This window comes from Zingiber officinale, chromosome 2A (assembly GCF_018446385.1).
Source record: "Zingiber officinale cultivar Zhangliang chromosome 2A, Zo_v1.1, whole genome shotgun sequence".
Classification (NCBI taxonomy): domain Eukaryota; kingdom Viridiplantae; phylum Streptophyta; class Magnoliopsida; order Zingiberales; family Zingiberaceae; genus Zingiber; species Zingiber officinale.
Window position 1 is genome coordinate 30,550,561 of NC_055988.1, and position 12,896 is coordinate 30,563,456.

At 42.4% G+C, this 12,896-nt stretch overlaps 1 protein-coding gene across 2 annotated transcripts; it reads left to right on the plus strand.

The window, feature by feature from the left end:
• The first annotated feature begins 417 nt into the window (after positions 1-417).
• Positions 418-4,678, plus strand: LOC122040997 (homeobox-leucine zipper protein ROC5-like). 2 transcript variants are annotated; one of them, XM_042600515.1, is made up of 9 exons: positions 419-1,053; positions 1,128-1,354; positions 1,449-1,566; positions 1,666-2,319; positions 2,402-2,503; positions 2,579-2,776; positions 3,232-3,412; positions 3,503-3,873; positions 3,960-4,678. In XM_042600515.1, exons 1-9 carry the CDS (start codon positions 883-885, stop codon positions 4,299-4,301), a joined length of 2,364 nt encoding a protein of 787 aa, XP_042456449.1. In that variant the 5' UTR covers positions 419-882; the 3' UTR covers positions 4,302-4,678. The 2 variants fall into 2 exon arrangements, with proteins under 2 accessions (XP_042456447.1, XP_042456449.1); XM_042600513.1 differs by having other exon boundaries at positions 418-1,053; positions 2,402-2,776.
• Positions 4,679-12,896: the final 8,218 nt, after the last annotated feature.

Genomic DNA, 12,896 nt, shown 5'->3' on the forward strand with positions numbered 1-12,896 from the left:
AGATTCTCTAGAGAGCCAAGTGAGATGTTCGTGTTGACGGTCTTAAGTTTAACCTGTATTTGGATCATCTGAGTATGGCCAGGACTCTTTGACTGCTCTTCATATCTGTGAAGCTATACCGATTGGGCCAATAACGTCACCGTCGTGCTAGTCTACTGGACGTCGTAAAGGATGAGCCAGAGTTCAATGCCCGAGGCGATTTTTCAAGCCGGATGAAAAGTACATGGAGTAGTTAGACACGAAGCCGAATCACTCTTATTAATTTTTACCCTATCGATGCTGATTAATTAATGTTTTAAATTCCGAACTCACTTTTGTTTTTTTATCAATTTTTTTTCCTCACATGTATTTGTTTGGTTGTTCCAATGTGAAAGACTTGGAAAAAGCTTAGTAGACTTTTATATACACTCACACACTCTCTCTCTCTCTCTTTTTATTTGATTTCTCGTCGTCCACACATATATAACCACGACGATCTCGCTGCTCTCCTTCCGCCATTGCTGGACTCCTAAAGCTTCGATCTTGTAGCCAAACTGTCCATTCTGTAGCAGAGACAAGCTGGGAACTCGTCTTCTTCTCGGCTCTTTGATGGCGTTTGGCAAGGTTGGGGGTTAGCGTTTGGAGATTGGCAAGGGAGGAGGGTGAAAGAGAGAGAACGAGGTGCTAGCGCTCTTGCTTGGCTTCTTTCTCTTTCTTTCTACCCTACGCTCAAATTTTGGAGAGGGCAGTTGCCTTTCTTCACATCTCTCGTCTTCTGCCCCTAATTTGCTTGAGAAGTGTGTTTTTTTTTTAAAAAAAAATAAATTTCGTTAGATTTGTCGATTTCATCCACTTGGTGAATCGAGGAGTGTTTGGATTTGAGGAAGAAAAGATAGATCTTTGATGAGTTTCGGGGGTTTGTTCGACGGCGGCACCTGTGGCGGAGGCGGTGCTCATCTCGTCGCAGACATGGCGTATGGAAGCTCCGCCAGGGCCATCTCCCACCCGTCCATTCTCTCGCCTTCGCTCCGTAGTCCCTCCATGTTCAGCTCCACTGGCCTCTCACTCGCCCTGGTAATTCTCCACTCGCACCCTTTTATCTTCACGTTTTTGGAGTGATTTTGAAGCACTTTACTTCCTTTCCGCAGCAAACCAATCTTACCGCTCAAGGAGATCAGAACTCGGACCCTGTCGCCGGAGGCGGCGGCGCCGACGTGTCGGATTCGGCTCGCAGGAGGAAGGAAGATGAGAACGACAGCAAGTCAGGCAGCGACAACTTGGAAGGAGAATCTGGCGACGATTTGGAGCAAGAGAATCCTCGCAAGAAGAAACGGTACCACCGTCACACCCCTAAGCAAATCCAAGAACTGGAAGCGTAAGAAATCAATCCACTTGCAGCTACAAATGGATACCGTACCCATCTTTACAAATTCTTAAAAAGCCCCTTTTTGTTCTTATCCCTTTTGCAGCCTCTTCAAGGAATGCCCTCACCCTGACGAGAAGCAAAGGATGGAGCTCAGCAAGAGGCTGTGCTTGGAAACTCGTCAGGTCAAGTTCTGGTTCCAGAACCGGCGAACACAGATGAAGGTGCCCGCTCTTCAGCTACCTTAGCATGAAAAAAGTATATTTTTTTTTTATTCTTTCGAATTTTCATCTATCTAATCGGAGTCCCTAACCGGAAAACAGACACAAATCGAACGGCATGAGAATTCAATCCTTAGGCAGGAGAACGACAAGCTTCGAGCGGATAACTTGTCGATCAGAGAGGCGATGACGAACCCGATGTGCTGCAACTGCGGTGGTCGGGCAGTGCTTGGCGAGATCTCCCTCGAGGAGCAACATCTGCGGGTCGAGAACGCTCGCCTAAAGGACGAGTTCGATCGGGTCTGTGCCCTAGTCGGGAAGTTCCTCGGCAAGCCTATCTCGACCCTCTCTAACTCACCGCCGCCGCCTCTCTCGTTCGTTCTAAACCCGTCGCTAGAACTCGCAAACGGTTTTGCCTCCGTGTTGCCGCCTTTGAGTACCGTTATGACGCTGACAAGAGCTGTCGCCGGTGGCGGCGCAGCTTTCACCGGCGCGGAGAAATCGCAGGAGAGGTGCGTGTTCCTGGAGCTCGCACTTGCGGCCGCTGAGGAACTAGTAAAGATGGCACAGATGGAGGAGCCGCTGTGGGTGTCTGGCTCTGACACCGGGCGGGAGTCGCTAAACTACGACGTGTACGATCAATGCTTCAAGCGTTGCCTCGGGCCGCGGCCGTCTGGTTTCGTCTCGGAGGCCTCGAGGGAAACCGTAGAGGTCGTCATCAACAGCTCCGCCCTTATCGAGACACTCATGGACGCCGTAAGCTAATTATTGTACACGTTACTAGTTACCATCAATCCCTAAGTCAATTCGTTAGTTTCTTGTTGGATTTCATGAGCAGGCTCGATGGGCAGATATGTTCCCTTCTGTGATCGCAAGAACGGCCACCTCCGACGTGATCTCCGTGGGAGTGGGCGGGACTAAAAATGGTGTTCTCCAGCTTGTGAGTAAAAATTTTCATTTGCAGCTTCATCAACATATCGAGTCTGATGCTTGTTTTTTTTCCCTTCTTCTTCAGATGCATGCGGAGCTGCAAGTGCTGTCTCCTTTGGTTCCGGTCCGCGAGGTCCGTTTCCTTCGCTTCTGCAAGCAGCTCGCCGATGGCGCTTGGGCCATCGTCGACGTCTCGGTCGACGCGACCAAAGGCGACCCATTAAAGTGCCGTAGGCTCCCCTCTGGCTGCGTGGTGCAAGACAAGTTCAATGGCTATTCAAAGGCACGTAATTAATCTCCTCTTCCCTCTTCCACCCTCTCCTCCGCCGTCCGGTTCGCTCATGCTCGGAAACCTCTTGTCCGCTTATTAATTAAAGAAGTGGAGTCCCTCGTCACCGGCGTACCACTTCCCGTTGAAACGGATTCCCATCCCATGACATACTTTTCATCTTATTCAATTAATTAGTCCCCGTCGCGATTACCGCTCGCCGTGGGTTCTAATTCTATTCCCAGCTGCCATGCCATTTTTTGGATTATTCTCCCTAGTTTATTATTCAACAAGTCACCTCACAATTGTGCATTAGCAGGAATCCCTTGTCATGTACCGGTGCGAATAGTCAAAGCATTTTTGTTTTCGGAGAGAGGGTGTGTATAACGTGCATCGCTGGGGTTCACTGTGGAGCACAGGCGAGGAGACAAGGGGTATTAATGTGCTAACGACGTGCTTGTGGCCTGCAGGTCACGTGGGTGGAGCATGCCGAGTACGACGAGGCCACAGTCCACCCGCTGTACCGCCCGCTGCTGCGCTCCGGCCTCGCCCTCGGTGCTCGCCGCTGGGTCGCCACCCTCCAACGCCAGTGCCAGTCCCTCGCCGTCCTCATGTCCTCCTCCCTTCCGGATGATGACGGCGACAAAACAGGTCGGTTTAATTAAAACGGCTCCATGCTGTTAGGCATGCACGACAAGTGTTTGAGGAAATGCCACGCGCTTGACTTTGTCGTGTTTACAGCGATCGCGCCGGCGGGGAGGCGGAGCTTGCTGAAGCTGGCGCAGCGGATGACGGACAACTTCTGCTCGGGCGTTTGCGCGTCGTCGGCGCGGGAGTGGAGCAAGCTGGGCGGCGGCGTGAACATCGGAGAGGACGTGAGGGTGATGACGAGACAGAGCGTGGCGGACCCGGGGGAGCCGCCGGGGGTGGTTCTGAGCGCTGCTACCGCTGTGTGGCTACCGGTCTCGCCGCAGCGGCTGTTCGACTTCCTCCACGACGAGCAGCAGCGGAGCCAGTGGGACATCCTCTCCAACGGCTGCCCCATGCAGGAGATGGCCCACATTGCCAAGGGCCAGAACGCCGGCAACGCCGTCTCACTTCTCCGTGCCAGCGTCAGTACCTTCCCTCACATTTCAATTGCGCCTCCTCCTTCGTCTTCCCTCACCGTGTTCTGTTCATCGTAACTTGTGACGCGCAGGCAGCGAGCTCAAACCAGAGCAGCATGCTCATCCTGCAGGAGACCTGCACGGACGCATCCGCTTCGTTGGTGGTTTATGCGCCGGTGGATATTCCGGCGATGCACCTAGTAATGAACGGTGGCGACTCAGCCTACGTCGCCCTCCTCCCTTCCGGCTTCGCCATCCTCCCTGACGGCGGCAGCGGCGGTCTGAAGCCACCCGGTGGCTCCCTGCTGACGGTGGCGTTCCAGATCCTGGTGAACAGCCAGCCGACGGCCAAGCTAACGGTGGAGTCCGTGGAAACGGTGAACAACCTCATTTCCTGCACCGTCCAGAAGATCAAGGCAGCACTCGACTACTAGGGCCAATGCATACAGCAGGCAAATAGCATGGCCATGGAGTACTCGAGTCAAGAACGAACCGCGAACCAAACAAAGAAGCCATTGCTGAGTGGTAAGGGAGCATGGTAGTCAACGTAACGCAAGGAGTCCATATTCCTTAGCACGGAGCAATGGTGGTGGTTCGGGCATTGACTCTGTCTCTTGACGCCCTTACAGCGTTCCTCTGAATCCCCGATCCCAACGTTGGTTGGTGTGTGCATGTTCTTCATCGCTTCTGCTTTCTGACTTTCTCTGTGTTTTCATGTATTTGGTTTCAGTTTGCTTGGCTTTCATTGTGCACATTCGTCTAGTTGGTTTAAGCTTCCTAGATTTACTATAATAAAAATGTTTTGGATTCATCAGAGTACTCTGATGGTTTAATTTTTTCTAGGGCATATTTCTCGAGCTGCTCGTGATGCCCACTTTCAAAATTAGTCAAGATGACAAGAGTTGAATATTTGAGTTAACTTATCATTTGCAAATGGAGTTATATATCTATTCAAATTCAAATGATTAATTGTCATCGATTAATTGATGTCTTAATAATATACAATGATATATATTTGTCTCTATATGATGTAAAGACAATAAGTTCTGATCAATCTTCTTCTGTTCGTCCTAAAATTGGATTACAATTTTGTCCACAACAAGAAGCAATGGTTTTCAGAGTGAATATGCTAAGAGGAATGGTTTTAGTATATAAACAAATTTTCATGTTAAACCTAGAATACTCTAAGGGGGTGCTTGGTTCATTGAAAGGAATGAGAATAAGAATGGGATTGATAGAAGTAGGGAATGGAAATGGGGGCTTTCCCATTCCCCTCCTTTTACTAGGGAATGACTCATTCCTATGTTTAGGGTAATGAATCCATGGGACCCATCACTAATCCCCCAAACCAAACATCCACTTTCAATCCCTTTCACATTCCTTACTCTCATTCCATCCAACCAAGCACCCCCTAAGAAGTCATAAAGTTATGTGTAGCAATGAGGACATGCAACCTAATTATAAGAAATCCCAAAACAATTGAAAGAGCAAACTACCATCACTCGAGTTCAACTAAAGTTTAACCCAAGCAAATGTCTTGCTCGACAAAGTTCATTTGTTTCATTTCATAAATATTATATGAAGTAGAATTGTTCTATTTCATAAATATTATCGATCATATTTCATTTACGATCAACACATGAATATTTTTCATTGAATCAGATGAGGGCCTCTCCAACTAGCAGAGCCCCTATTGTAGCTGTTACTGGAAGACAGGACCAACTTTCATCGGAGAAGAAGAGGAACTTGTTGATGATTGGATGACCGGTTAGAAGAGGGTTTGAATAAACGTCACCCCTTAATCCACGGTCTTCCTACAATGTTAGTTGCGTAGCGCAATAGAATTAAAACAATGAAAGCAAGTAAGAATACAAATGCTAACACAATCGATGTAACATGGTTCAGAGATTGTTTGCTTCTACTCTACGGTTTATCCTTGAGGTGAACGAACATTCATTCCTTTGGTGGATTAGTCCCCGCCAATTTCCGGTTAAATGAGCTCCTTCTCGATGGAGCAAAACCTCCCACAAAGAAAACTCTTCTTCTTTACAAGATTGGGAATTAGGTGTGGGAAGAAGAATGTATGCTTTGGAAGCTTGGAGGTAAATACTAGGAGTATATCAATAAGATCAGTAATCTCCTTCAATGCCCCAAGGTTCCTATAAATAGAGAGTAAAGAGTTGATCATTAGACAACTCATTTCCTGTGTACCAGTCGACTGATACTTCCATCAGTCGACTGGTGCTACTGTTGGGTGTAGCCAACGACTACTTCGCAGAATGCCAACGGTCGCCAACAGACACTTACCAGTCAACTGGTCGTTGATAGCTGAGCGAACAGAATACTTCTGTTCGCTCCCAGTTGACTGCTCAGTCGACTAGACCAGTCGACTGCCACTTCCATCAGTCGACTGGTTCCGATTACACACTCACACTCATCCTCTTCGGAGTCACCCTTTGAAGTCCTCTTCCTCGGCCTTCATCCCTCAGATGCACGTGAGCTCGCAGCTCCTTTTCATGCATCCTTCGCGTTTCCTTGAAGTCTGGTTTCCTCGGCTCCACTCCATTGCTCCTCATCCGGCGATCCCTCAGATGCCTTCCACACCATCCTTCACTGTCTCAAGGGCATGAGCTTTAAGATGAGCTTCCCAAGCTTGGCTACACCAAGCTCCTTATGTGTGTTTCACTAAGTTTTGCATGACTCAAACACACATATCAAACTAATATAAAAGCCTAACTTAAACTCTTTGACACACACATCAAAACTATAATCATACCCAATCAAACCTAAGTCAATCGCTTCCACAATCTCCCCTTTTTGATGTGTGACAATATGGTTAAGTTAGACATAAATAATACTTGAAAATTGAAAGAAAAATGTAAATATTGAAGCATAAATCCAAGCTCCCTCTTAACATATGCTCTATCAATTTAATTGTCAAGTTTTTACATAAATTGGGAGAAATACAAGTTTCTAACTTAAGCCTTCCCAATTCTTCCCCTTTGATACCATCAAAAAGATTTGACTAAACAATCATGCATCATGACATCAAATTTGAACTAAATTAACCAAAACCAACTTTTGAAAATGCTGGAAAAGAGTTATCAGTCGGCTGCTATTTGTTGTAGTCGACTAGTACATTTTCAGCCCGATTTTCAACTTCTGAAGCCAACTTCAGAAATACATAAAAAAAATTCTAGAAAATTTAAAAATCATGAAATTTTGAAAACATATTTATTTTAATGTCCTTTAACTAGGAAAAATATTTTTCATGAAAATTCAAAGTATTTTTAAGTTTTGACAAAATTTCAAAAACTTCGAAAATCACTTAAGTTTGTATCAATTTAAAGGCTTGTTTTGAATTCATATGTTTCAACATAACTATATCACTATAAATAAAATATAGAATTATTTTTAAAATATTTAAAATTTCCAACTATGTGGCAAAAAAAGGCGAAATCGCTCGCCCCCAGTGCCCCTGCCGCACCCGACCCAAGGCCATCACGAGGGAGGTAAATCATAGCATCCTGAGCGAGCATGTGGCAGGTGGGGTGAGTTGCACAGGGACCGGGGATTTACGCCCCGACTATCCTGAGTTTCGACCCCGCGACCTCATATGGCAAGCATCCCACCACATACCAACTCGGATGACCTATGGGGTCATTAAAATTTCCAACTATGATCTATGGGTAAGATGTCCATTAATTAAACATTTGCTTTCCTCATAGTTGGTTATGATTACTATTTTTACATGTTTCATGATTCAATAATATGTCATAAGCAAAAGTGAATTATGAGTATCATCCTATCATCTCACATTTGTGTTTAGAAATGTAATGCAAGTCATTGTGAGATGAAATAAAGATAACTTCTACTTAGCCCTTCTTATCATAACTTTTTATCAAGGCTAATTGCTTCCCCTTAAGGTCTTAAGTCAACCATTTTTTAAAAATATTTAAATATGACTTCAATGGTTGACTAACCCAAAAGTCCTCTACCATTTGAGGATTGACTTTGGTACCCAATAGAAGTTCTTCCTAATTGGATTAACCAAATATTCCTTGGGAATCCATTTTCTATCTATGGTCTTTGTCTTGGGTTGCCTTCTAGCAATTAGACAATGATAAAACTTTTCATTATTGAATTCCTTATATCCTAAACCCTTTTGGTTGAAACTTGCCCTTTGGCTCCCAATGATCATGTTTAGGGTATTTGAGAGAATTTTAAAAATTTTAAGGGCATTGGTAAGGTATTCTATCTTTTTTCCTCAATTCCTTATTTTCTTCTTCTAAACATGAATCAATTGAACTAGAAGAAGCATGCATACTAGAGGAATTATTTAACTTAGAAGACATGGATTCTAATTTTTCTTCTAAAAATACTAATCTCATTTTTCAAGGATTTGTTTTTCTTTTTTGCCTTAAACAAATCTTTATTTGTACTTGAAATAATTTTAACTAAAGTATGAGTGGATAGATTGTATACCTTACTTATCGAGAAGTCCAAATCCGAAGTTTTACCTCCCCCTTCACTTGAGCTCCCTTCTTCTTCTCTTAAGCTTTCTCCTTCTTCATTTTCAGATGAGATGGAGGCAATGTCATTAATTCCCATTAGAGAAAAATGGAATACATGGTACTCTTCTTCCTCCGATGATAATGGATCATCTCATGTTGCTTTTAGATTGTGAGCCTTCTTCCCTTTTTCTTTGGTCTTTTTCTTTTCTTCATTCTTCTTGTCACACCCCAGGTAGTCCTTGTCAGAAGAAATTTCGGCAGCATCTCCCCTGTACGAGTGACAATCTGAAACTTCCTACAACCATCCAAATACCTCGGTCAACACGGCCGGAACAATAACAATAAAAATAAGCAAACACCCACGCAGTTTAATAGTAAAACTAAACTAATGCAACGATAAAGAAAACCATCTAAAAAAATCCTACTCAACTACACCCATAAAACTCAAAACTTATATCCTACTCAACTACACCCATAAAACTCAAATCATAATGTCGTAAATAAAAGAAACTCACCTCTTCTGCCGTCCAAGTAGGCATGTAGCAGAACATATCCAATAAATATAAAAAGAAAACTCATCGACAAATAAAAGACCATACAAGATTCAAGTGACAAAAACAGAACAAGTCTAAAACATAGTCTAATAAGAAAACCAAAAGACCAAACAAAACATCCTTGCGATCTGCAGGGGGACTAGCGACTGAAGATCTCCGGACAACCTCAACCTGAAATAGTAATATCAACGGGGGTGAGTCAACTCCTCAGCGGATAACTACTGATCTGCATAGTAAGAAAATAACCAATAGTAATAATTATGCGTACAGTCTATTGATATAGGAATGATAAATGCAAACTGAAATATATAGGAGAAAAATTATACTCACCAGGACCTGGTGTATGGATAATAGACTGAGAGATATACAAATCCTGTATGCATGTCAAACATATGCATCCACCAAATATGCAGCATATAAGTGCAACAAACACAAGTAATAAATACATCAATGCGTATGATGTCAATGACATGTCCTGGTCACCCCTACTGTCAGTCAGCCGTCTCACACATGATGGTGAGACCGAGTGGGTAGGGATGTGACAACCGTTCACTCTGTCATCAATGCTCCAGAGTGACCGAGTGGACGGGATGCTATCGGAGTACATCTATCCTCCTACCCCAAATCATAAGTGGGGGAGCGCAATGCTTTCATCTCCCTGAGACAATCCAGAGGAGGGATCTCTATCGGCCACCACGCTGCGTCACACTACCCATGAGCGGACCAACGGAGCCAAACAGAGTAAAACTGTCTGTCGACTACCACGCTAACGTCATCAGACCAGCAGAGCCTAACTGTAATACCCACTAAGCTTGTAAGATAAATATATGAATGTGGGATTTTGCCTTAGAAAAATAATAGGAAGTGAGTTGAACCAAAAAGGAAATAAAAAGAAATAAAAATAGGGAGAGGTCAAGGATTAAACCTTGAACCTCTTATATTATATTTCATAGAATTAATGGGTAATAACCAGTTGTGATAGGAATAATATGTTGATAGCAAAGGAGGGAAACTCATGATAAAGGTAAGAGTAAAAGTTAGCCAAAAGGAAACAAGTAAAGAGCAAGAGAAAGGCAACTTGCCTTCCTCCCTTCCTCTCCCTCTTCCTCTTTGATTTTGCCGAAAATAAAAGAAGTTAATTAAGGGGATTCATTCCCCCTTATTTCACCATGAATGATGAGGATAAATAAACAAATAAAAATAAAAATAAAATAGAGAAAAAGGGCTAAGGGAGAAGGAAAGCAAAAACTAAGTTTGCTACCTCTTCCCCCTTAACATAAAAGGGAGCAAGAAAAGAGAAAACTATTTTTCTCTCATTCATCCTCTCCCTCACCGAGAACACCACAGTCCCCTCTCCTCCATCTTCAGCCCCAAAGCCATGTTTTTCCCTAAGGAAGCCTAGGATACAAGGAGAACTTAGCAAAGGAACCAAGGGAAAGGAACTAGAAGAAGAGGCTACTTCTTCTTCACCATACCTTAGATCCACAAGCGAAAAAGGATGTAAGCTTCCCCTCACCTGTGGTACAAGGCTTTTATGTGTTTTTCGGATTTTATGAAGATTTTAAAACCTAGAAACAAGTTTGAGAAAATTCGGCCAAGAAGAGCTTCCAAAATCTAATGGTGTTTAAACTAGTCTTCACTACATGATAGATTTTTCTATGCTATGTAAAGGGGTTCTTCTTCATGCTTTTATACCAATATGATGCTTGATCAGAGGAGTACTGAACCCTAGAATTTCGGCCAAAAATATTCTTAAGAGGCTAGGGAAATTTATTGTTTCACCCAACTAGTACAAGGTTCTCCCTATGAAATATTAAGGGTTATGTATTAGTGTTTCTTCCTTAGAAGATATTTGAAACTAAAAGAAAACCACTCATATGTTTCGGCCAAGAAAGGGTTTAGGGTTAGAAAGACTTTTAAATTTAAATAACCATGCTCATGTGATAGAATACAAAGATCTTAAAGGATTTGTATGCTTGAATATTGCTAGAATTCCATGAACTCCTTCTTAGGGTTTTTCGGCCATGATGAGATGGATAGCTTAGAAAAGCTTAAACAAGATTTTAATATGCTCAAGACCTCTGTGCTATTTAGATATGAAAGTTTTTCAATGCCCTCATGCTTAGTTAGGGTGTAGAAAAATTAGTGGATGACATATAACATGTATAACCACAAGGGGTCCTAGCTTATTCATGAACCAATTTGTATATATATTTCTTAGGAACTTTTGCCATGAAACTTACTTAGGTTTTTCATGCTTTAGGCCACTTAAAAACCTAGCTAAAGAATGGTAGGTTTCGGCCACGAGAAAAAAATAAAAGAAAAAGAGAAAAAGAAACCTAGAAAACCTAAGACACAATTCATATGTATACTCATTATGCTTGTCTTTATACATGCTATGAAACTTGTATAAATTCTCATGCTTTTAGGCTATTTGAAGCAAGTTTATATTCTATGAGTTTCGGCCAAGTAAGGTTTAAAAGACCTGGAGGCCTTAGAAATGAAACCAAATGTGTTAAAAGTACTTCTTATGTAAATAGGATAATGTATTGATTTTGTCACATACTTGTATAATTTTTCCATGATCTAAATGGACCATTGTGAGTCTCGGCCATGAAGGTTTAGATGCCCTAGAAACCCTAGGACTTAAATTAAATATGCTCATGTCACCCTACATGAAATATGATAAGTAGAAAGCCAAGGTTCAATTACTATATGTTGTTTTATGACATAAAATGATGCTAGGGTTTGTTTCGGCCATAACTATTGGATGATGCCTTGTATGAATTTATACATAATGTTAGTCCAAGTTCACATGCTTGTATGCTTGTTTGTAGCCCTAATGAGAACTTGTTAAATTTCGGCCATGACATATGTTAAGGGCTTAAAGAACTTAGGAACTAATTCAAATGTGTCAAATGTGTTTACCTTGTTCCTTGGTAAAAATGTTATAAATATGATTTAAAGTTGTCCATGCTTTTATGTCATATGGAACCTTGTTTCACACCTTAAGGTTTCGGCCATATGAAATTAGGGACTTGAGGAACTTAGAAACTAAGTTAATCATGTTTATAATGTTTCCTATGAAAATGTTATGATGATAATTTAGGTGCCACATACTTGGATGTTGTGTTTAACCTAAATTGAGCTCTAAAGGGTTTCGGCCACAAGGGTTTAGGAAGCTTAAAACCAAGATAAACATGTTTCCTATGATAGGATAATCACAAGATACACCCTTATGCTTAATATGTATGCTTGTGATTTATGACTTATGATATGATATGCATGCTTTTATGATATGATATGCTTTGTGCTTAAATTATGCATGCTTATGTTATGATATGTGGTTAAATCATGCATGCTTGATGCTATGTTTAGTGCTTAAAATATGCATGCTTTCATGATATGATATGTGGTTAAATCATGCATGCTTGACGATATGCTTTATGCTTAAGATATGCATGTTTTTATGATCTATGCCTAAGTGATGCATATTGATATGACATGATGTATGCCTAAGTGATGCATACCTTTATGATATGATGTATGCCTAAGTGATGCATACCTTTATGACATGATGTATGCCTAAGTGATGCATACCTTTATGATATGATGTATGCCTAAGTGATGCATACTTTTATGACATGATGTATGCCTAAGTGATGCATACTTTTATGATATGATGTGTGCCTAAGTGATGCATGCTTTTATGATACATGATATGTATGACATGTACTTTACTTTATATGTGAGTGGCTTGTACCAAGGGTGGGCTCCATAAGCGCCCCGGGGACTAAGGACCTCGTTAGGGATGGGCTCCTAAGTGCCCCTAGGACTAAGGGCCTAGTATGTTTGCCTTGTAGGGTTCAAGACTTGCTACCTTTGACCTACAAGGTTGCGCGCAATATGTAAGTGGTACATAGCCGGGATCCCCCTTATGTTGAGATTATTTTCAAGTATA

Coding starts and splice junctions, on each gene's coding strand:
- LOC122040997 (XM_042600513.1), top strand. CDS start 883: ATGAGTTTCGGGGGTTTGTTCGACGGCGGCACCTGTGGCGGAGGCGGT. Junction 1,567..1,665: donor ACCGGCGAACACAGATGAAG/GTGCCCGCTCTT, acceptor ACCGGAAAACAG/ACACAAATCGAACGGCATGA. Junction 3,413..3,502: donor TGATGACGGCGACAAAACAG/GTCGGTTTAATT, acceptor TCGTGTTTACAG/CGATCGCGCCGGCGGGGAGG.